Below are 23669 nucleotides of genomic sequence, written 5' to 3'. Positions count from 1 at the left end.
GACAGAAGAACGAGCTTGCATCTGCCTACAGACCACAGTCCAGCTGTTGGGTCCTCACTGCAGCAAGGCCGTCGGGGCTAGAGGGAGCCTGGCTCACAGTCCTCATTCTGAACTTCCGACCTTGTGACCTCAGTCGGGCCACAGCACTTGTGCGCCAACATGCCTGGCTAGGAGATTGTGAGAGGTGTTCACCTAGCCTGCAGGCCCCTGGAAACTTGGGAGACGCCGCAGCCCCGCCATCTGCCCACCTCTACTCTAAGCACCCTGGTCATAGCAGAGCCCACCCCTCAGCCCTTCCGTCCAGCCATTCATCTCTGGACTGACTTAGAGGAAGTGAGGAAACCCAGTACTTCTGGCCCTGATGACACAGTCGCAGGGGAAGCCAGGCTTGGGAAGGCTGGGCTTTGTAAATCACGCAGGCCTGGCTGCTGAGGTTGAGTAAGAAGGGATTCTGTGATGGCTAATTGTGATTCAGGGCCTCCTGTGAGGGAGCAGGAAGAAATCTTCCAGAGCCTTCAGACACCACAGTGCGGGCTATGTTCCTTCTTTCCCAGAGGGAAGGAGTCCCTACTGCTCCCTGAGACTCTGCTTCAAGCACACATGCCAGTGGGAGGGGTTGCGAAGCAGGGCACAGAGCTGAGAGGAGAGGCAAGCCTGTGGGACTAACCGAGAGACACAGCTGAGCTAGGCACCCTTCCCGCCGACCTCAGGCCTGCCTCGGATAGGCATTGCCATCTGTGAGAGCTTGACCTTCTAGCATCTCAGTTCCTTTCTGATTTTTCCACGAAGCATAGATTTTTTCCATCATGCTCTGCACTGGACATACAGCAGTCAGCAAAGACTATAGGCACGGTCTCTCCTCTCACAAAACTTTAGAACCCCGTGGGAAAGCAGACACCTAGCGATGGCAGTAAAGTATAACTGACTTTGTGATTGGGAAGTGGGTGCCAGGGAGACCCAATCTAACACTGGTAGGAAGGGAACAGTCAGAGAGGACTTTCTGGAAGAGGAAGCATTCGAACTATGCCCTGTTGTTAGACTTAGGGAATATCCCACATTTTGAATTCGCCTGATTGTTTCCTTATAGTGTCATTTAGCTTGTTCCTCTTTCTCCTTTACTTTCTTATAAGTTGGAACGTAGGTCAAGAGGCTTAAGATTCAGGTTAAACGTTTTGGCGACAATACTCAACAGAAGATTTTGTATGTTTCATATTGCATCCCCTCGGGGTGTCCGCTTGCGATCACCTCATTACAGTTTAACCACGAGATCTGCATTGAAAAGGTGCATTTTTTCCTTTGCTGAGGAAGTGATCCATGGGGTGATACTCTCACATGGGGTGGCTCTCCTTATCAATGACCTTTCACCCAGTAGTTCCGCATCCCTCCAGGGGGTGCGGTGCCATCTTGTTTTCACACCAATGGCTAAGAGTTCCGGAGACAACACATTTTGGTCAGCACCAGTTTTTGTTGGTTTGTTGATATTTTTTCTTCCAGCCATTCTAATAGATGCATGGTGATACCTCATCGTGGTTTCAGTCTGTCTTTCTCTAATGGCTAATGATGTAGAACATCTCGTGTACTTATTTGCCATCTGTGTGTCCTTTTTGATGAAGGGTCTGTTCAGATTTCTTGTCCATCTTGTGATCATGTTGGTTGTTTCTTTACTGTTGAGTTTTGAGTCTTTTTTTTTTTTTTTAATACATCTGTACATAAATTTTCCTTGGACATTCACATGTTTTGAGGGCTATTCCATGGAGAAAGGTTCAGTGTCATTTCCAGGGTAACATGGCATGGACTACAGAGACCTCTGCAGGAAATCTACTTTTGTTTAAAGTTATTTTAAATGTGATAAAATATATATAACATATATATATGGTAACATAAATGTTACCATTGCAGCCATTTTTAAGTGTTCAGGTCAGTGGCATTAAGTACATTCACCCTAGGACTCCTGGGCGGCTCAGTCGTTAAGCGTCTGCCTTCGGCTCAGGTCGTGATCCTGGGGTCCTGGGATGGAGCCCCACATCAGCCTCCCTGCTTAGCTGGGAGTCTGCTTTTCCCTCTGCCTGCTACTCCCCCTGCTTATGTGCTCTCTATTTCTCTCCCTGACAAATAAATAAATAAGTCTTTTTAAAATTAAAAAAAAAAAAGTCAAGGTCAGATGTGTTCAGACTGCTTTGGTGGCAAGTAACAGACACTAAAACTGGCTTAAACCAGAGAGGGAAGGTTTTGACTTGGGGCCATGAAATGGCCAGGATTCTGGATCTAGGGGTCCAAATGATGTCACAGGACTCGGGCTTTTTCTCTCCCTCTTGGCTGCTTGCTTCTGTGTGACAGATGCTTTCCACACAGTTCTCCCCCCAGTCAACCATCGCGGTGGGGAAAGGCGGCTCTTCCTTGACCATGCCATCAAAAGTCCCAGAGTTGAGTCTCATTGGCCTGGCTTGGGTCATGTGCCGGTCCCTGACCCATTGTTGTGGCCAGGGACAGGCAACAGTCTGGTTGGCCAGAGCCGCAACACCACTTCCTATCACAAAGACTAGGGAAGGGAGAGGGATGACATTCCAAAGGAAATTAGGCCCTGTCACCAAGACAAGAAAGGGAATACCAGAAAAGCAGGCATATTGATCAGCTCCTCTGCGGGAGGAACTGGCTGTGCATACCTCTTGTGCGCCAGGCGTTGGGCAAGGCCCCACGTGCATCAGTGGTTGCAGAGAATCCTCAAGGGAAATTACTCACCCTGTTTTAGAGACAAGAACACTGTGGCCAGAGAGGTTGGTGCCTCTGAGTCTCCCCCAGCAGCAGGGCGGGTGTCAGAACCCGGTGGGTGTGCCCTTTCACCCGCCCCTAAACCCTGGGGAAGGCCAAAGCCCTGCATTGGGACAATTCTCATTAAAAGTTAGATCTGTGCCTAAAAATGCAGGCACCAAATTGTGTTCAGAGCTTGATTCCAATAAACCAATTAGGACTGCTGCAGAGTCCTTGTACCATATGTACAGAACTTTAAAAACTATAAACAAGAGCTCTAGAATGAATTGTGTAAGCAGGATTTTGTTTTCCATTTATGGGAACGCTTTTTTTGTTGGCTTTAGGAAAACAATGACACTTTGATGATCAGGTTTTTTTTTTTCCTTTGTCTTTTAATCCATGTTAACATTATTCTTGACAGTTATCCAGACTTCACGTAAGCATCCCCCAGTGACAGGACTGTTGGTATGGTCCTCTCTGGGCCTCAATTTACCCATCCGGAAGTTGGGGCCATTGGATTAACTGAGTCCCTTTCAGTGATGGAAAAGCCTCCTGAGTGGTGTCCCTGCTCCTCGTCAAACCATTTTTCATACAGTGGCCAGAAGGATATATAAGAAAAATTTTTAAACACATATATTAAATCATGCCACACACCCCTATCCCTTGAAACTCTTTAATAGAACAAAATCCCATCTCCTCCCCGTGGCCTGCAAGTCCCTCATAATGCCACCGCTGCCTGCCTCCCAGCCCCTGCCTCCCTCCTCCCCTAGCTCTGCTTGCTGTGACACTCTTCCTGCACCTCAGACATGTCCGGCCTTTCCTGGCCTCCATATCGTTACTCGTCCTTTCTCTGCCTGAATACACTGTTCTCCACTCTTCTGGCCAGCTCCTCGTCCTTCAGGTCTCGGCTCAGTGCTTGCTTCCTCAGATAGGCCTTCCCTTCCAAGGACACCCAGCTGCCCCACTTTCCCCTATCTCGTGCTCACAGCAGACGCTGGGGGCCTTCCTGACCACTGAATGTAACTTCCAGCTATGTACATACTTGCTTGTCTGCTGGTCTGTTGCCCATCTTCCCATCTCCAAGGGCAAGGTCTAGTTCGCTTTTGCTCCTCATTGTGTCCCAGCACCCAGCAAGGTGCCTGGCACACAACAGGTACTTAATAAATGTTGTACAGTGAATGAATGAATGACAGATGGGAGCCATTCAAAATCCCTGTGCCGGAGTCTTGCTGAAGCAGAATTGAAGTCTTTTTAATAAAACTGGTAACTACTCAGGTGGCTTTAGAGACAGAGTTCTTTTTTTGTCAGAAAAACACTTTTCCAAGATGATTCCCAAAGGATGCCTTGACCTGTTCCATGAGGGCCCCAGGACTGGGGAGCATAAACAAGGGCGGGGGATGGGCTGAGATGCCCAGATCCCTGACGTTAAACTAGCCTGTTTGGATGAACAGGGGTGGGGCAGGCATTGGAGAATCAGAGTGCAGGATACTGAAAGTTCTTGATCTTTTCCTTTCTGCCAGGCAAAGAACTCAGAGCTTGGCCTCTAATAATCTTTACAACTCTGTGTGAGATGGACTTGCTGACCCCATTTTACAGTTAAGGAAGCTGTGGCTTTGAGGGTTAGGAAATTGTGTGAGTCTAGAGCTTCTTGACTCTAGAGCCCACGTTTCTTCCTCTCTGTCATGCTTCTCGGAAGTAAAATGCATGTTGGATTTGGAGAGGTCATTCCTGGTGGACTTCGCTTGGCACTCAAGGGCACTTCCCATCTTAGCCGAATTATCTTCCCCTTATTCATCTCTCCTCACCTGGCGAACCTTTTTCCGCAAGTCCCTGACCGTCACCCTGGTCTCTGGCCCCAGCCCCCACAGAGTTGTTCCGCTTTGTGGAACAACTTTGTGGAAAGTTTCCTAATGAAGTTTCCAGGTCCTTTGAAGTGTACCACGATGACCCTAGGCTTCAGAGAGCTCTCTCCTACCTCCCATCCCGCAGCAGTCAGGACCAAAGTACATGTGTCAGAAACCCAGCATAAGCTGGCTTCAAGAATAATTTGAGAAGGCAGGTTCGGCCCAAGATGTACTGGCTCGGGAAACGTGACAGACGAGGAGTAGATTGAGCTGCAGGCAGAGCTGGATCTCCGGGTCAGACCGTGTTACAGGAATCTACTGATGCTGGCCTCCTTCTCGGGCAAGCTCCTTCCAAGCGGTGATGAGATGATCCTCCAGCAGCTCCAGGTCCCGGTCCTAATAGCCCAGCCACTTCAAAGAAGAGAGCTTGACTTTCTCAGGGGTTGGAGCAAAAGCCCCAGAGCTGACTCTTACTGGCTCTAATTGGTTCAGCATAGGTCACATGCTCATTTCTCAACCAATCACCATGGATAATGAATGGCACCCACCTCTGTATCTAAGGAGCTGTGGGGAAGGAGGTTTTCTTCATGTATGTATGCCCCTGTCCTTCCAGCCAACCCTCAGCTCATGGCCTCTGACAACACTGAGCCCCTCATGTTTATACAGCATTTCTGTGTTTCCAGAGAGCTTTTTTTTTTTTAAGTTTTATTTATTTATTTGACAGACAAATCACAAGTAGGCAGAGAGAGAGAGGGAAGCAGGCTCCCCGCCAAGCAGAGAGCCCGATGCAGGGCTCCATCCCATGACCCTGCGACCGTGACCTGAGCCAAAGGCAGAGGCTTTAACCCACTGAGCCACCCAGGCGCCCCTCCAGAGAGCTTTCACATACGTACTTTTTCATTGTCAACTACCCTGCAACCACAGATTGTTTGTGCAAGTCAGGAAAGGGTTATGCACGTGCTGATTTCTTAACCCCAGTGTCCAGGTGTTGTGCAGGGTCACTAGACCCTGCCTCTGACTCCTGCCACCTCACTTTGCCCAAATTTGTCATTGTCCATTGTGTTCTGTGTGGGCCGTGACCTGCGACAAAGGCTGGAAGCATGGCCCCGTTGCTTATAAAGTGCTTCACTGTTCTCAGACACGTGAAATCCTCACACTGTCACGTGAAGCAGGTGCTGTCAGCCCAATTCACAGATGCAGAAACTGGCACTTGGAGAGAGAAGGGACCTGGCCCAGGGCCTGCTTGGTGAAGTGGCGTGGTGGCTTCGCTTATGAAAAGTAGAAGCGGCCCAAGAGCCGCTGGTCTCAGTGGCTTCTGACACAAGGCAGAGTTCTAAGAATGACTGGAAAAAGATCCTGCCCCGGGGCTCTCTGGATTGAGTGGAAAGCAAGAAATCTCTACAGTGCTGTAAAGAACACCATCTCCTGAGATGAGCTGGGTGCTAATGCTTTCCCGTTCTTGATTTCACTTAATCCTTTGCATAGCTCTCAGAGGTGGCGGTTATACCCACATTATTGGGGAGGACACTAAGGCCCAGAGAGAGTGAGTGACTTGTCCAAAGCCATTTGGCTGGTACCCAGGTCTTTCTGACTCAACCCTTTGTCTTGCTCCAGAGCCCTGGAGATGGAGGGCTCCCTTGGTGTTAATGCCCCTCTCCTCTCTCCCCCTCTGTAGGTCTATATCATCCGGGTTACCTGGTCCAGCGGCTCCACAGAGGCCATTTACCGGCGCTACAGCAAGTTCTTTGACCTCCAGGTAAGGATTTGGTGAGCTGTGGTGTAGGAAGAAGTTTAATTGGGCTAACTTTCCATTTTGACATCAGAACCTAGACCCTCATCTGTAGCAGACACATAGTATTCTTTTTTATTTCTTAGATTTGAAAATGTCCGTGTGCTCACTTCAGCAGCCCGGGTACTGAAATCAGAATGATGTAGAAATTAACATGATCCTTGTGCAAGAATGACACAAAACTGTGGAACACACCCTTGACTATCCCAGGAGGGGAAAAATCTTCCTGGCTTCAGGCATAGCTTGATCCAGGTTTTTCACAGTACCACTGCACCCAGCTCCTTCCACTCATCCTGCATTCCTACATTCACGGTATTGGCTTTATCCTCAGATCCCACGGGGTTACAAAATGCTCTGGGCTTACTCTCAGCGGGAAGAAGTGAAAGGTCGCTTCCCAGAAGTCCCAGTGAACACAGTGTCCTCTGCATACCATCCCATGTCTTGGCCTCACATGTTCTCTTGGAAGCTTGGGTGATATTAACCACAGGCAGCCTTGTTCGTAGGGACCTAATCCATTCCTAAAAATGCTGGATAAGGAATTTCCAGAATCTGTATTTCCTTATTTTAAAGTGGGAGGCGAGATAATAACGTGCTCTTAACCAGTTTCCCCGATATCAGTAAAACAATCTCAAGCGCCTGTGGAACCAGATGCCAAGAGGTACTGCGTAAGGGGAACTAACTGAAACACCAGTTACCTAGTCATTAAAATGCGCTGGACTTGTGAGTGGTATTCTGTGTTCACAAAACGCAACAAAGTCAAACAGTACCATATGTAAATTACATTTTCCTTCTGGTCCACAGCAAGCATGTACATACACAGGCTATATGTTAAAGATGCTAAGATACTATCTAAAACAGACTTAGCAGGAGCAGCTTAGGGGCCAGGAAGGGACTGAACCCTAGGGGAAAGGCAAGGAAGAAGACTCCCAGTGCCCTTAAATGCCATGAACAGGAAGTATAGCCCTGTCTGAGAATGACCAAGACACCCTCTTACCTAGATGCCCTACTCCCCTCTTACCTCTGTGCAGAGCTATTACAGCGGGTGTTCAGTTCAGAGATTGATTGTTGGGTAAACACTTCTACAAGTTACTAGACTGACTTTTCACACACGGCATGTCTGTGTAGGGAGGACTGCCTGTATTTTGCTTCCAGAAGCCTCTTGCCTGCCTGTTACCTCCAGAAGGATAACAGGGGGCAGAGAACAGTGAAACTGCTACAGTCAGGATTGCTAGCCTGCAGATTATGGACATCACACAGCAAACACCCGCTGAGCAGCTTACCCAGGAAGAGAGGGGTAGGGGAGATTTATGGGAGGAGGCAGCTGTGCCCCACAGAGCCCAGAGCAGGAAAGGCAGCCGGCCTCTTGGGGGCCAAGGAACTAGCAACTGAATGGCCCTCAGAGGCCCAGCAGCTCCCCAGCCATCTATCACTATGGCCCCAGGGTCTCCCACTGAGCCTACTTTGTTTTCCTGCTAGCCTCTCCGGACCAGCTTCCTCCCCGGACCCATTAGCCTGTATCCCCCGGACAGCACCGCAGTCCCCAAGTTGAAATGTCCTTCCCTGTCGTCAACACACCGGCGTTTCTAGGTGCTGGGTCCAGTCTCCAGAAGAGAGAATCTGATTGTCCCAAGGGTTCTGGGTCCACCTCCGAGCCTGTCAGCTTGTGGCCAGAGAGGTCGGGGCGTTTGGTATAGCATCATCTGGAGGAGGAGGTTGGACGAGGACGGGGTGGGGAGAAGCTTCTGGAAGCACATATGGAAATGTTAATTGCTATTCTGCAGCCCATGAGGCAGCATATCCAGGGCTTTAGACCTAGACAGACTGGGTTCAAACATCAGCTTGCCTTTCAGATCTCTGCTTGGTATCCCCTCTGTGTGTTTCTGAGACTCAGTCTCCCCATCTGCATGTTAAAAGTGAAAACACTTTCTCGTGCATTCATGGTGACAGTTAATTGAGATGTGCCTCACTCAGTAAGCACATTAGCTGTCACTAGCTGTCCCTCTGTTCAGATGAGACTTGCCCGAGGTGACATCATTTGGAACGGCTTGAGCCAGCGCGTGATCGCGAGTCTCCCTGGCCCAAAGCCTGTCCTCCCTCAACTCTCCTGTTCTGACTTAACTTTCTTATTTCTACCAGAACTTAAAAGTGAGGTTTTCTTCCCCACTCAGCATAATGGGCAATAATTGGGGGTTTGCTATCACAGAAACAGCTGCCTCAGGCTCCCCTCCCTGCTAGTCTAAAGGCAGTGGTTCAGCCAGCTTTAAAGAGTCCCAGATGGGTGGCTGGAGTGGGAAAGTCACGGAATTCCAGAGGGTCCTGCTGTCCTAGAAATGGCCGGCTGCCCACCCCCCACATCCCAGAGAGGGTATCTGGCAGAGAGTAGGGCAGACCCCACCAGCCAAAGTCAGCTGTTCCCAAGGACGAGTCCGGGAGGCCCGCCTGTATGGGGCTGTGACCCCCTGAAGTAAGATGATTTCATGATCCCACCCTCCCCTTCCTCCTGTCTGGAGAGTAGCCTCGGCTCTTTCAAAAGTATCTTGGCACAGAAGAGTATGGGGAGGGCCAAGCTTTCGTGGAGGAACAGCTAGGCCAGTGTGGCGTAATGGAAAACGCAGAGGACTCAGTCAGGAGACTTGGGGCCCAGCCACCTGTGCTGTGTGGCCTTTGGCACACCCCTTAACCCCTTTGTTGCCTGACTATCCTCATCAGGAACGTGAGGTAATGACAATAGAAATGACAACAGCATTTCTGGACCGCTGACTGCTCAGCATCTCAATATATTGACTCCTTTAATCCTCATGTTAAACTTATTAAATTACATAGATGAAGAATCTTAGGCTCAGAAAAGTTAAGTCATTTGCACAAGGTCACACAGCTAGTGAATATCAGAACTTGGATTTAAAACTAGGCGGGTGATACGAGATACCACACTCTTAGCCACTGTGCTTCTAGTGCCCTCTCTCTAGTGGCTCCTTCACAAGGTTTATGTGGTCTTAAGAGAGGTGATGTGTGTCCAGAAGGGGTAGAGCACAGAGACAGCAGATTAGTGATTGCCAGGAGCTGGGAGGAGGGGGAAAGGGAAAGAGGGTCTTTGTCAGTACTGGGTATCTTTTAGGGGTGATGAAAATGTTCTGGAATTGATGATCATGTTTGCACAGCCTTATGAATATACTAAAAACCACTGGATTGTGTAGTTTAAAAGGGTGAATTTTATGGTATTTGAGGTATATCTCAGTTGCTTTTTTTTTTTAAAAGTGATGATATGTGTGAGCAGTTTCTGGGCTGTCGAGCCCTGAACAAATGTCAGCTGTTGGGATTATTGATGGGCGTGGGTTGCTGCTGGGAACTAGCGTAAAGATTAGAGGAAGAGACGGTGCCAGTTTAATAGAGTGGTTAAGATCCTGGGCTTCCATCCAAATGTTGCCACTTACTGACTGTGAGATCTTGGTTTAGTCAGTACTGTTTTAGTTGCAGATGACAGAAACCCAGTCAAAATGGATTACTCAAAAAGAGCATTGATTAGCTGAATGTAACTGAGACATCTAAGTGTTCTTGGCTTCAGGTGTGGCTGGATCTAGGAGCAAAAGTGTCAGTGAGGACCTGCCTTCCTCCAGTTCTCCACGTTCTTCGTGCCCAAGCAGGGTGATGGGTGATTCAGAGGTGGTCGCAGCTCCAAGCTGTATCCCACAGGTCAGCTCAGTGGCTTCAGGAAAAAGAACACCCCCAACACTTTAAGCACAAGTCTCATTGGTTCATCTTAGGCCAGTGGCTGGACCGGTCAGGGCCACCCTAGGGACTGGAGTAGAATGTGTGTAGACTAACCAAGGAGTAGAAGATTCCCCTGAAGGAATCAGACAGCTGCTGCCACAGAGGGGGGATAACCTGTACATGACAGAAAACAACATATGCTCCTCTTGGTCGGGGCAGGACATTCCGGTAGAGGAAACAGTCTGCAGAGAGGCTGCCTGGGGTAGAAAGGAGGAGCATGACTCAGGCTCCTTTGTGGGAAAAGAGACTCACAGTCACCAGCAAGAAGGTCCCCTTTATGACAGTCCACCTTCCAGTGTGATTTCCTGACCCTCTTCTGCTTAGAACAGCCAGACCCTAATCGTCATGCCTGCCACTTTCTAGTGGATCTCTGACCTCGTATCTCATTCATACTAGGGTGCAGGCTATAGAGCCCTGGGCTTGGAATGGCAAGACCTGGTATCTGGTCCCAGCGCTGTGTTACCAGCTGTGTAGCTTTGGGCAGGCCACTCAGCCTCTCTGAACCTCCCTTTCTGCCCTAGCCGGGGCCCATGCTGGAGAGTCCATCAGCGTGCCAGAGAGAGCTGGCATCTGAGCATCTGAGCAGGGCACGGCGATGGCCAAAACGCGCAGAGCGCTGAGGGCAGTGCCTGGTGGAAATGGGGTTTGGTAGAGTGACACTGTGATGGGGTCAGTGAGCATTTGCTGAAATGCGCCATGTGCCCACTTTCTGTGCCATCTCATTTAGTCCTGAAGTCACAGACAAGGAAGCAGAAGCTCAGAGAGGCACAGTCCTGTGCCCAGAAGCAGCATGGCTGTGATTCAGGCCCAGGTGTGGCTGAGTCTGAAACCCGTGCTCCTAACCACTGAGCCCCCCAGCCTCCTTGAGGCCCAGTATTGCGTTTATATCTGTCTTTTCAAAGCCAGGTTTGCCTCCGAGTTCTGCCTAGAGCTGGCCTTCAGAGGCCTATCTGGCACTCCCACTAAGATGCAGCTAGAGCCTGTCCTGCAGAGGGCTGCTCCCAGCACAACACAGGCCCGGCACAAACAGGCCTCAGATGGGAGAGGGGTCCACTCTACACCACGCCATGCAACCTTTGCCCTCTGAGTTTTCCCGGGGGTTCAGTGTGTCCCCCCCAGGCCAGCGTCATGGTCTTCCGCAGAGCCGAGGAAGCCCTCACAGAAGGCAAAGTTAGCTATGTGCTGAGCCAGACCTGAGCCAGACCCCAGGTGTGCAGAGAGGGACCTCTGTCCCAGCCAGGGGTCCTTAGGCAGAGCTCGCTTCCTGGAGGAGCTGACATCTGAGCAGGGCCTTTACAAAAAGTAAGGAGCCGACCTGTTGGCAGGATAGAGGAGGGCTTTACCTGAAGAGGAAGCCACGTGTGCAAAGGTATAGAGGCAGGATTTCTAGCTGGGCATCTGGCAGAATTCCCGTGGTGGGGGACACAGAGCCAGCTGGGTCACTGCCCAGCACGGAGCTCGGAGGAGAAGTGGGAGAACTTTCCATCTGTGAGGACCCAGAGAGGGCTATTCCTAGGGACAGGGGCTTGCCGGGAGAGTTGTTTCTGAGGCACAGCTCATCCCAGAGATGGGAGCGGCTGTCCCAAGACACACAGCAGAAGTCATTTGTTTCCCACAGGGGTTGAGACGTGACCGACCTGTCCCCTCTCCAGGAGTTTGACGGCCCCAACTGCCCTTCTGAGCTTTGGCAAATGTCTGCCCAAAAGCCCCCATGCTCCACCCCAGAGGCCAAAGGAAAGGGAAAGTGTCTCCTCATCTTTTCTGGGGGCAGGTACAGGGGTGGCAGAACTAAAGGGCTCCCACTCACCAGGCGGACCTGGCCTAGCCGGGAAGGCTGCCCAGCAAGATCCTAGGCAAAAACTGGCCTCAGAATCCACCAGCTGTATTTATCTGTATTTATCGAAGTACTGGATAGCAAAGGCTGGGTCCTCAGACACACAGATACTGTCTTCTGAAATTGCAGGGCCTCCCACATGTTGTACACGCTTGATGGAGTCATCCTTCTCTGCCATCTGAAAAGCTGTGGCCATCCCGGTGCCGAGTAGCTGAGACAGCCCTTTCCCACATGGTCAGCAGTTTTTTATTTCTGAAATGGAAAGGAACAACATTGTGTTGGTCAGTTGGCTCTGAATCCCAGGCCAGGGGTCCTGTCGCTGCCCCTAGAACCTTTCTCCTAATGTCTCCTCTCCTAGACCACAGAATAAGGGAGGACTTTCCATGGCTGACCAAACCAGATAACCACTTTTTTTTTTTAACTCATTCATTCATTCTTTCTTTGCACAGTTTTATGCCAGGGACCCAGCACCTACCAGTGAGGAGGTACTGGGGCAGGCCAAAGGGCAGGCAGACTGATAAGGAAGTCAGACTAAGAAAACGCTGACCTGGACAAAAGGGGCCGCAGGAAGAAGAGCAAGGTGGGGAGGTGGGCCCCACGTGGCATGTCCACCAGGACTCCAGACCATGCTAATATTTAGCCAGACCAGCTCCTCGAGGGGACAAAATCTCCAAAGACAGCGAGCCATGTCCAGCGGGTCCGGGTATGTCATTGTGTCCTGTTCGAGGACCACGTGGCTTCCCAGCGACCCTGCACACGGCGGTCTCCACAGCCTGCTCTGGCTCTTCTGGGACAGGAGGCTTTGTGATCCTAAGGGAGTAAACCCCTCCAAGTCCAGTCTGCCACTAACACAAACCACGTGTGGCCCTCCACGCCAGCTTCCACACTGTTTTCCTTGGACAGTGTGTCTTCTTTCTCTCCGCCACAAGCTGATGTGTTGAAAACTGCTGATGGAGTGTTCTCTCTTCCCCCTTGGAGGCCTGCAGTATGGCCACTTGACGTGGCTCCCTCTCCCTTCACATCGCCCAGACTGACTCACTTTCCTCCTCAGTTTCCAGTCCTCCTCACCTCGAGCACCACTTCCTTTTATTATCTGGGGGGCAGGGCATGGATTTTCTAGTTTCCCAGGAGAGCAGTCTGCACTGGGCCTCAGCCCGGCATGCATCTGCTCCTGTTGCTGCAGACCGCCTGGGTCTGGGGGTTCCCATGGAGTGTCTGGAATGTGGCCTGTGGGTGCTAAGTACAACAGCTCTCTGGATAGAAGCAGTTTGTAGGCTATGAGCCTGGACACACTAAGACCAAGAGCAAACTAGCTCACAGGCTCTGATCTCTGCTTGCCCATAGTCCTCTTAGATTGTCGTTCCCATTGGCAGGGTGATAAAGCAAACTAAAATTGGATATGGCTAAATGAGGAGGGTGGGTGTTCTAGTCCAGCCCTGCACCGTCTATGATGATGGCACTGGTCATGTGAGGCTATTTAAATTAATAAGAATTAAATGAAATTAAAAGTTTGATTCTCCAGTCTCTGGAGCCATGTTTCAAGCGCTCAGCCTTGGAGCTCCATCTAGGGCTAGTGGCTGCAGTAAGGGCCATACGGACACAGAGCTCTGCCATTACTGCAGAAAGTTCTGTTGGATAGCCAAGCTCTGACTCCCGAGGGCACTTGGATAGTCTGAGGACTTTGCTAACCTTGAAACACAGCCTTGTGATGGAATGTTATTCAGCCTTAAAAAGAAAGGACATTCTGACCTCTGCTCCAACGTGGATGAAACTTGAGGACATGGTACTGAGCGAAATAAGCCAAACACCGAAGGACGGACATTGCGCGATTCCGTGACATGCAGCACCGAGAACAGGGAGATCTGTACAGATGGAAAGGGCAGTGGTTGTTCCCAGGGGCTTGGGGTGGAGAATAAGGAGTTCGTATTCAATGGGGACAGTTTCAGTTTTGGATGACGAGGAGGTTCTGGAGATGGATGGTGGTGATGGTTGCACAGCAGTGTGAATGTGCTTAATGCCACTCGTTGTGTGGTCAGAATGGTCAATATGGTAAAGCAGTCCGCGGTCCTCCTTCCCCAGTGCTGACTTGGGCTCCCTGGGCCGGGAGGCTGGCCCCTGACATGGCAGCGGGCCCGAGGAAGCATCAGAATGTAATTCCGGGACTGCCTGGTCCCCAGGGTACAATCTGTGCTTAGACTTCACAGCGTGAAACCCAGATCTACCGCCTCAAATTAATAAATGACATTTGTGGGGTGGGACACTTCAGCTCTTTGGGCCACGCTCGTCCGGGTAAAAGCAAGTCAGGACAAAGGATGAGAGAGTAACTTCCTAAGGCGTGCTGTCAGAGACCACAGGCAGCGCTGGGGAGGCCTGTTGCTCCTTCCGACAGGCACAGAAGGAAGCCAGGAAGGGAACGGGTGGATGGATTACTGGCACATGCCATTCTTTTCTCCAGAGTTCCCTTTATCGGTGTTCCAGCATCGTCCTGACAAATAAAACTGAGAAGGACCAAAAAAAGACGGCGTTAGGCAAAACCTATCCTCTCTGAAAGACTCTGTAGCTGAGACCGATTGATCACCCCACTTTTCTAAAGAAAGCATGCTGTTCACCTGTGCACAAAATATTCCACTTACTTCATCTCGGGCTGATTTTTCACACTTGCGTGACACTCCAAAGCCGCCCTTCAGAGTGATCTTAGGGAAAGAGAGTGGGATCTCAATTAAGGTACCTGAACTAGCGTTGGTGGTATAGTGGTAAGCATAGCTGCCTTCCAAGGTACCGGAACTAGCCGGACCGTCACTCAGCTGGGCGACGTCAGGCAGCTGTCCATCTCTGCTCCCCAGTTTCTCCTTTCTGGGACATGGGGAGCAAACATTGGTATCACAGAGTTACTGCGAAGGTCAGATCAAGTCATGCGTGGAAAGGTGTACTGACCGTAAACTGCCAAACAGCTGTTAGTCGTGGTGACTAGTTAGTGTTTAATATTAGTGATACGAATAATATTAACTAGGGCACTTAGCAAACAGGTGAAGCTGTCCCCCACAGTGTTCCACTCGTCGCCTCTGTCAGTTTTTGCTGAGTGTCTACTTTGTGCCGGCATCGGAAAGCTCCTGGATGCAAAGAAAGCAGCCTGCCTTTGCCCACAGGCCTGCTATGGGCTCTCCAGTTGCTGAATGATGGTGGACCAAACATGTCCCATGATGTCCCAAACATGTCCCATTGCCACACAGCACAGAGTAGGGCCAACAGGAAACCACAGATCAGACCGTGACCTCTGGGCTGCTCTGCAGGGTGCCGGGCAGGCCAAGGCAGACCGGCCTACGCAGGGGCATCACAGAGGACAGCACCAGTGGGGCAAGGAGCCCCAACTCGCCTCCCAGGCCCACAGAGCAATCCATTATCATTGTCTCTGCTGTGTCATCAAGGCTGGTGGTGTGACGGCAGGGAAGGCACGGGCTTCCACCCCTGGCCGCATCGCCTGCTGGCTGCAAGCCCATGGCAGATTTCTTCCCTCTCTGGGCTCCAGTTTCCTGGCTAATCGTGTCCACCTTGAAGGAGTATTCAGAAGATTTAGTGAGAGCATGTGTCTAAAGAGTCTGGTCCGTGCCTGGCACAGATAACATGTTTCTCTTGCCCTTCCAGCCTCTCCTCCCCCTCCCTGCGCACAAGCCACGCTGCTTCAGACTTTCTTTCCTTCTACCAGAGGGGCATCTTGAATTTCTTTCTCCTGGAGGAGAAATGATGAACAGGCTTGTTACATTCCAGCCATCTCGCGGGGGGCTCAAGGGTCCCTTTCCCTCTGCTGGAATCTCGGGCCTAGGTGCCCGTAGGGTGGTTATGCTGCCGTGACAGAGAGCCTCTCTGTACAATAAGAGCCCGTCTCTTACTTGGGCTGCATGTCCGTCGGAGCTTGTTGGGGCCTCTGGACCCACAGGGGCGGAGAACACACACTGTCACACACACAGAGACACACCACTGTCTGCCATGGCCAGTCACATGGCAGAAAGAAGTGGAGGTAATGAATCACACACCACTCATGACTCTCCCACCCCAAAGTCACACATATCTCTTCTGCTCACATGTAACTGGCCCCATCCCACCGCCAGGAGGTGGGGAAGTACAGATCTACGGTGTGTTCAGGAAAAGAGCCAGAATTCTGATGACAGCCTCCATCATTGCCACGGTCCTGCTTTAATCCATAAAGTAACACTGCACGTCGGTCTCCCCTGAACACAGGGCCTATTTAGAGATGAGACCCAAGGTCTGTCAATTCCTCAAGACCACAAACAACAGGTCCTTGGGATTTTGTCCATCAAATCAGAGAGGCGTTATCACACTAGTAAAGGTTTCCAGTCTGGGGACTCTGCCCCTGTCCTTTCTCACTTCCACAGCAGCCTACACCTACCTCTGAAGGTGCTTCCTACACCACCCTGTAAGAATCAGTTTCCTTTTCAGTCTCTCTGAACTACGAGTCTTTTCATCTCCGAACCCCATGTGCCTAGCACAGAACGGGGCCCAGATCTATCTTTTGGACCAACTGCGGAATCTTAGCATGGCAGGGAAGTGTAATCATCTCACAGACCTAGACCTAACCAGCCTGAGTCTCAGTGATTTGTTACCCAACAAAACCTGCAATTCTTAGGAAACAGATTGACCTGCTGTCAGTGGAATTCTGGTGGCTCTGGGGGTGTTGTTCCCGTTTCCGGTCCTGTATTTGGAGACCCCCAGGAAAACTGAGAATGGTCTCTCCCAGCTCTGAGCCTTCACTGATACGGCGGCTGTGGACAGAGAATTGTTTTCACAGAGATCCTTCATCCCACTGACATTGCCTTCCCCATTAGTCTGGGTTTCTGAAAAGCTGAACACAGCAAGCCTTTGTATATCAAGTCACGTATTTCACATAATTCCCTTAAAATGTCAGAGATGCATTTATCATATTAAAGGCTTCCATTTTTGCTATTCTCCCCCTGTTTAGATGCAGATGTTGGACAAATTTCCCATGGAAGGAGGACAGAAGGATCCCAAACAGCGGATCATTCCCTTTCTGCCAGGTGGGTGAGACACATGCTGTCAGAAGGAGCTCTGGGGGATCCAGGACAACCCCCACATCTCTCAGCTCAGCTTCCTGGGACAGTGTCCTAATGACCAGAGTCCCAGTCATTTGTAGAAATTAGTGCCTAAGGATATGGGCTGTGGGGTTAGACGCTACACCATCTACTGAGGCAGGATACTTCAGCTCCAGGATCCTCAGTTTTTCTGTCTCTACAGTGGGAATAATTAGAGCTCATAAAGCTTTTGTAGTGTGTGGCATCTTTGTTTGGCTACAGTATGACTTTGCTATTGGCATGGTGTGAATTCACACCAATTTGGCAACTTAAAACTACCCTCATTTATTACCTCACAGGAAGTTCAGGCAGGTGCTGCTGGGTTCTCTGGTTAGAGTCTCCTAAGGCAGAAGTCATCATCTTGGCCAGGCTGGGCTCTTATCTACAGGATTAGAGAAAAATCCACTTCCAGCCTCATTCAGGTTGTTGGCAGAATTCAATTCCTTGCAGCTATGGAAATAGAATACGGGTTTCCTTGCTTGCTCTCAGCCAGGGACCCCTCAGCTTCCAGAAGCTGCCTGCATTCCTTATCCATCTTCTAGCTGGCACTGGGGCATTGAACCTTTCCCATGCTTTGATATCTCTCTGACTTCCCCTTCTGCTGCCACCTGTTGGAGAAGGCTGTTTGCTTTTAAGGACTCATGCATTATGTTATACCTACCTAGCTAATCCAGGATAATTTCCCTCTCTTAAAGTGAACTGTAGCATATGCTCTACAAGAGCCTAGGAGTGAGATCTCATCATATGCACAGGCTCTGGGGCTCTGGGGCTCTGGGGATAAGGATGGACATCTTTGAGGGCCCATTTTAGAAATTCTGCCTACCTGTCTGCCACAGTGACCAAGCACCTGCTGAGCTCCAGGCACTGTGTAGGAGTTAACACACTCATGGTTGATCCCTGCCCTTAGACATGAAGTGTTCCTTTCCCCCCAAAAAAAAATTCCTTTAGGAATAGTATTAAGTATGTCTACTGTAGGCCAGTCATGGGGCTAAGTGCTTTACATTCATCACCTTGTTTAGGCTTCAGAATAACCCTGTGCCCATTTTGCAGGTGAGGAAATTGAGGCTCAGAGAAATGATGATCATTTGCACAAATAGCAGAGCTGGGCTTCAAACACAGCTTTGGCTGGCTCCAAAATCCATGCCTGAAGTCAAATGGCCCCAGTTCAAATGCCAACGCCTCCGTTCATCCACTGTTACCTTCAGTGAATTATTTAAGCACAGAGTTTCATTCTTCATTTACAAATTGGAGATAATAGTGATACTTAAATAATAAAGTTGTTGTGAGGATTAGCTAAGTGCTAAGTAGCACATAACTAGCAGCAATCAAGCACTTACTATTATTTTTATATACAGATAATCAGCAAATTGACAGTCACCAAAACCACAAATATTTAGAGCTGGAAGGGCCCTTTAGATCTTTTTTATTTTGCAGACAAGGGAGCAGGCCAGAGAGGAGGGAGACTCCCTGGGTCCCTCAGGAGCCCACCCTCCCCTCCCTACTCCAGGGTTCTGCAGTCAGCAGTCAAGTGGTTCCTCCAGATATTAGTATCACAGAGTGGACTTAGAGACAGGGTAGATGTGTTTGCCAGGCCTCATCTACTGGGAGAATCATTTGCCTAAAAAAGCTAATGTTTTTAGTTCTTCCACGGAGAAAGTGTGCAATCACACTGGAATTTTTGTCTCCAGTTGGAGAAAACCCAGTGTGCCAACGCAGCAGCCAACTCGTAGTGCTCCAGAGCATGGGATTTGAAGTTAAACGGACCCAGTTCTGTGACTTCACACAGATGATAGCCCTCTGCCCCCGAGCCTCAGTTTCTCCATCTGTAAATGGGACAATGACTCCTGCTTTACAAAGCTCTCCCTGGTTACATAGTGGGCTCTCTGCAAAAGTCAGAAACAGGATCGTGGGACGTCCCTTGGGAATTTCTTGGTATTCATATTTTAGAGTCCTACTTAAATAAATGATCTGTCTGAATATTCAAGTTGAACTGGACTCCAAATGTAGGCTTTTTTCTTCCAGGAAGGAAAGGAAAGCAGTGAGTTATAACTCTTTACTGGATGAAAGGCAACAACCAGCTGTGAAAAAACTTCCCAGGACAGGGAAGAACTTGAGCTGACCCTCTCCCAAGGCCCTGAAAGCTTTCGTCGTTACAGAATCCTTTTTCCACCCACAAATTTATGAAAATGCTGTTCTCAGAGACTCAGCCCCATTTTTTCCTGCTTAGGGCACCCACTTGCTGCTCAGAGAGGTGTGGTCAGGCCCCAGGACCCCAGGAGCGTCCCTTCGTGGCTCACCACTTCACTTTTCCTTGAGGCCAAGGCCAAGGGCAGGGATACACAGGCGGCATGTCCCCTCTCCTAGGGGTCCATTTTCTGCCAAGACTGCCGCGTCAGCAGAAGAAAAGCAAGTCTCTTGTTAGCACAAAGGCAGGGGGAGGGGGAACAGCCCTGTACAATTTTCCATCCCAGCAAAAGCTGGGGAAGCCAACTTGGCAGAGGATGCGGCTTGAAAAATAAGACTTACAGTTTGGCCTTCCACCACTGTGGAAAACAAAAGCCTGCCCGTTCCCACCAAAGCCTGTGCACTCCACCAAGCACCCTTTCTGCTCCAGGAAGGCTGGAGCTCACCCTCCTTCCCCACAACTCACACAGAAACCCATCAGGCTCAGATAAGGGACCATTGCCCCCATTGGCATTGCATTCAGAGCCCCCGGCCAAGGAGGTACTGGCCGCATGGTTCTACCCAACAGCCTAGGGCCTGAGCTGGCTTCCAGGTCTGCAGCGACGGGTGATGAATTAGCCTATCAGAGGCAGGCCTTAAGAAACCAGCCAGGCCGAGGAAAGAACACGGGCCCTTAACTGAGGAGTATGAGGCAGTATCATCTAACTGGTTTCAAAAATTAAGTGATTACTCTTTTTTGAGCACCTAGGAAGGGCCAAGCCCTGTGCTGGATGAGTCATGGAAGTTACTTCTAACAGATACAGGCTGTTCTCCCATTTTACAGATGAGGAGACCAAGGCTCTGGGAGGTAAATGCATTTCCCAAGGCAGCACAGTCACCCTGGATTGGCTGAGTTCAGCGCCTGTGGCCTCCCCAGCAGGTGCCACCACAAGTCTTCCTGTCCCCCTTGCTGGCAGGGCACCTGCCATATGCCCAGAGACTCCTCTCCCACTGGGGCCCCGCGGAGAGAAAAGTGGTGCTTTTGTTGTCCTGTCACACCCTCAGGAGACCTTGAAGGTACGGGAGTTCTCCATCCTTCTCTCTCAGCCCCTGCAGGCTGGGCCTTGAGAAAATTCTCTCTGTCAGTGGTGACTCCAGGACCAGCCTGTACTGTTCCCACGGGCGGGTGCCTGCATCGTGCCTATTGTGAATTGTTAGAGTTGGGTCACAACCTCCCCAGTAAGAAGCCTGAACACCCCACTCCCCACCCTTCCTCTGATTTAGAGAAGGGGACATTATATCATAATGGGACCAAAATGGTTTTGGTAGGGACTCCTCTCCAGTTCTGAGAAACAGATTAGCGGCAGGAAGCATCTACTGTGGGAGGTTTCTCTTCAGGCAGGCATTCCTTATTTTTCCTAAAGCCTCAGGATTCTCCTTGCGGGGGGGGGGGGGGGGGGGCGGTGTTCTAAACTGCTAAAGGTTCCACCCACGAGGGTGGTAATTTGATTATCACAATGACTGGGGGTGGGATAGGGATGGGCCACGGATGCTAAGCATCCTGAAGGGTGGGGGACACTCCCACACAGGGAAGGACTGCCCCACCCAGAACGTCAACAGGGTCCCTCCCTGTTGGGAAACACGGACTGTCCGTGCCTAGAGGGCAGGCCCTCTGCCCTGGCCCATTGAGGGCTCACAGAGAGACTGCACCTATCGACTGAATAAAAGCAAGGACACCAGGTTGTAAACCCTCCCCACTAGGCTGCGTAATTTGCTTTTTTAATGGGAAACAGCATGAACATTTTCTGATTTCAGAAGCAATATATGTTTATGGTAGGAAATTTGGGGAAAGTCAAAGAAGAAAACAAAAAGGCTCTGTCTTCCACCACTTGGAGACAAGCACTTTGAAACCTGTGATGCATTTTGTTCTAGATTTTTATTTTCTAATAAACATGGTGTGTCAGAAATTTGACTGACTTATAAGCAAAATTAAAACAAGCACCATAATAAACAAAGGAGACTCCCTGTTATTAAAGAATTTGAGGAATATGCATTTTATCTCACTGTGGGTTATTGTTTTCTTTCAAGTGGAAGAAGTTAAGCAGGAAAAAAAAAACTTCAACATTAGGTTGACCATATCTACCTAATTTCCTAATTGTGCCCTTTTGCCCAAGAGCCCGTGGTCAGATTATTTTAAACGTTAGGTTAACCCCTTTGGCTTTTTGGGTGCAAATCTCCCTTACCAGCTTGCATTGCAAATCTTGGAGTCAATAAGCTGTTTCCCATCATCCCTTTCAATTCTGTCTTACACAGACTCCTTTGGACCTTTCCTGCCATTCTGTTCCTGCTCACCCAAGCTCTATCTGTGGACATTGCAGCCCCCCAGAGCCATGCAGGAGCACTGGTTGACCTCTCCTTGCCCTGCCAGGCTTGTGACCGAAATTCCTCTCCTTGACCTGCCTCCTCTGAGCAGAAGTAGGGGAAGCTCTTCATAGCTCTCCATGCTCTGCTATTGGAAAAGCTGTGGTCTCCCTGTGCCCTCCTCTTTGACCTCCCCCTGGATACCTCCTGCACTCTGCATAAGCTTGGCAGAGGGGCTTGCCTCCATCCCCCACCTCCTTGGCCCCCCCCCCATGTCTTATTTCTGACTTTGCCTGCCCCCTGCCTGTGCCACAGGTCCAGAACGATGAGGCCAAGCTATCTTATTGGTCAGTGCATCCTCCTGGCCACCATCTGCCCATGACTCTCCCCTGTTAGACTCATGGGAGCTTACCAATCTGCTTTAAACAAACCTGAGCATTTTAGCATCTTGGATCATCAGTGGCATTGTTTTTATACTTGTCTTTGTGCGTGACCTGCCCACACGTTCCACTGGAAGCTCTGGTACCACATCCAGTGCTCAGGATATCACCAAGCAAGCAGTAGATGCAGTCTTGGTTAATTTTCAGTGAGGGAGGAAGTCTTGGATCCCTTCTGTTACAAACAGCTGATTTGAGGAAGAGATTGGAAGGATTTGTCATCTTGGCAAGTGAAATCCACCTTTATACATGCATCAGGTATGAGTGCCGTGTGGTGAGGGTACGAAATTGATCAAGGTCCGGTCAAATCCTGTGTGTACAGAGTCCCCGGACTAGGAGGAAAGAGGAAGCTCTAAATCGACAGTGTGTGTGATCAGAAAGAGACAGGAACTCTTAATCCATTTGAAGTAGGTCAAAGTTTCTCAACTGGGATGGTGGGTGAAGCTGGATAAGAAGGTAATCCAGACAGAGGGAAGGCACAGAATAATGAAAGACTGTGGGGTATTTGCGGAACGTAAGACCAGACTAGGCATAGGACAGAGGAGAAAAGGAGGTTGAGCTGTTAGGTGCAACATATCATTGTCCTTCTACTGCTTACTCCATCTGAGAACCCAAGAGTTTGATCATCAGATCTAACCTTTCTTCTTCATCTGGTAGGAGCCCCCTCCTTTCCCAGGATTTATCCAGCCTCTCTCATCTCACCAAAATTTGCCTCCTGGGCTCCACTCCCTCAAGCCCTTGTACTTGAGCTGTGAACAAGTCTTTGGAGGGCCATGCATGGGGTCCTCCAGGCCCTGTGGCCATCCAGCAGGGGATATTAATGGAAACCAGGAATTTGGGTACCACTCAGACATACCACAGGCAGCCACATCCACACCCTCCAGGTTTGCTGAGAACTTACCATCACCCCCTTACAATACAGTGTGTGCTCTCCTCCTCTTCAGGCAAAATTCTCTTCCGAAGGAGCCATATCCGGGACGTGGCCGTCAAACGCCTCATACCGATTGATGAGTACTGTAAGGTAAGTCTAAGAAATGCTAACACTTCCCTGTGTCTCGTGTCTTCCTTTGAGTTGTTTCTTTTCTTCTTTTCCCTTTCTGGCTACAGAAATAGTCATTGTGAGCAATTCGCAGCTAAAAGAAACGTAAAATCAGAAAATCAACCACCTATGAGTCCTCAGAGGCAAAAATTATTAAGGTTTCTACGTTTCTAGTTTTTCTCTCTATGTGCATTTCTTCATGGTGTTGACACCACCCCATATGTGTTATTTTTGTGGCTCTTTCTTTTTTAATATTGTGATATAAGAATTTCCCAATGGTATAAAAACATCTTCTTGAGCCTACCTTAAATGACTGCGTAGTGTTCCGCTGAGTGTTAATATTCCAGAAGTTACTCAGTCCCTGTCATTGGACAGGGCAGCTGGCTTCCAATCCCTTGAATGTTCTAAACCACAAGGGGCCTGCCTTTTGCTTAGATCTCCTTTGATTTGTGGCTGTGGTTGAGAAAGAAGCATGCTTTTCCTTTGTTTAGGTTCCCTTATCTTAAGTATTTATTTCTTGAACTTAAAATCACTAATAGTTCTGATTGAAAAGGGTGGAAATAGCAAGAAATGCCTTAACA

The 23669-nt window shown here is 49.7% G+C and overlaps 1 protein-coding gene across 2 annotated transcripts in view; it reads left to right on the top strand.

The window, feature by feature from the left end:
* Positions 1-23669, top strand: part of SH3PXD2B (SH3 and PX domains 2B) — a 94694-nt gene that overhangs the window by 24837 nt on the left and 46188 nt on the right. For both annotated transcript variants that reach the window (XM_032851817.1, XM_032851816.1), the window contains exons 2-4: positions 6268-6348; positions 16959-17034; positions 22994-23070. In XM_032851817.1, the coding sequence (XP_032707708.1) occupies positions 6268-6348; positions 16959-17034; positions 22994-23070 (234 nt within the window). The remainder of the gene's footprint in view (positions 1-6267; positions 6349-16958; positions 17035-22993; positions 23071-23669) is intronic.

Source organism: Lontra canadensis, unplaced genomic scaffold (assembly GCF_010015895.1).
Source record: "Lontra canadensis isolate GAN:19392208 unplaced genomic scaffold, GSC_riverotter_1.0 scaffold5, whole genome shotgun sequence".
Lineage (NCBI taxonomy): Eukaryota > Metazoa > Chordata > Mammalia > Carnivora > Mustelidae > Lontra > Lontra canadensis.
The sequence above is the reverse complement of the archived record's forward strand: the minus strand, read 5'-3'. Positions and strand labels throughout refer to the sequence as shown.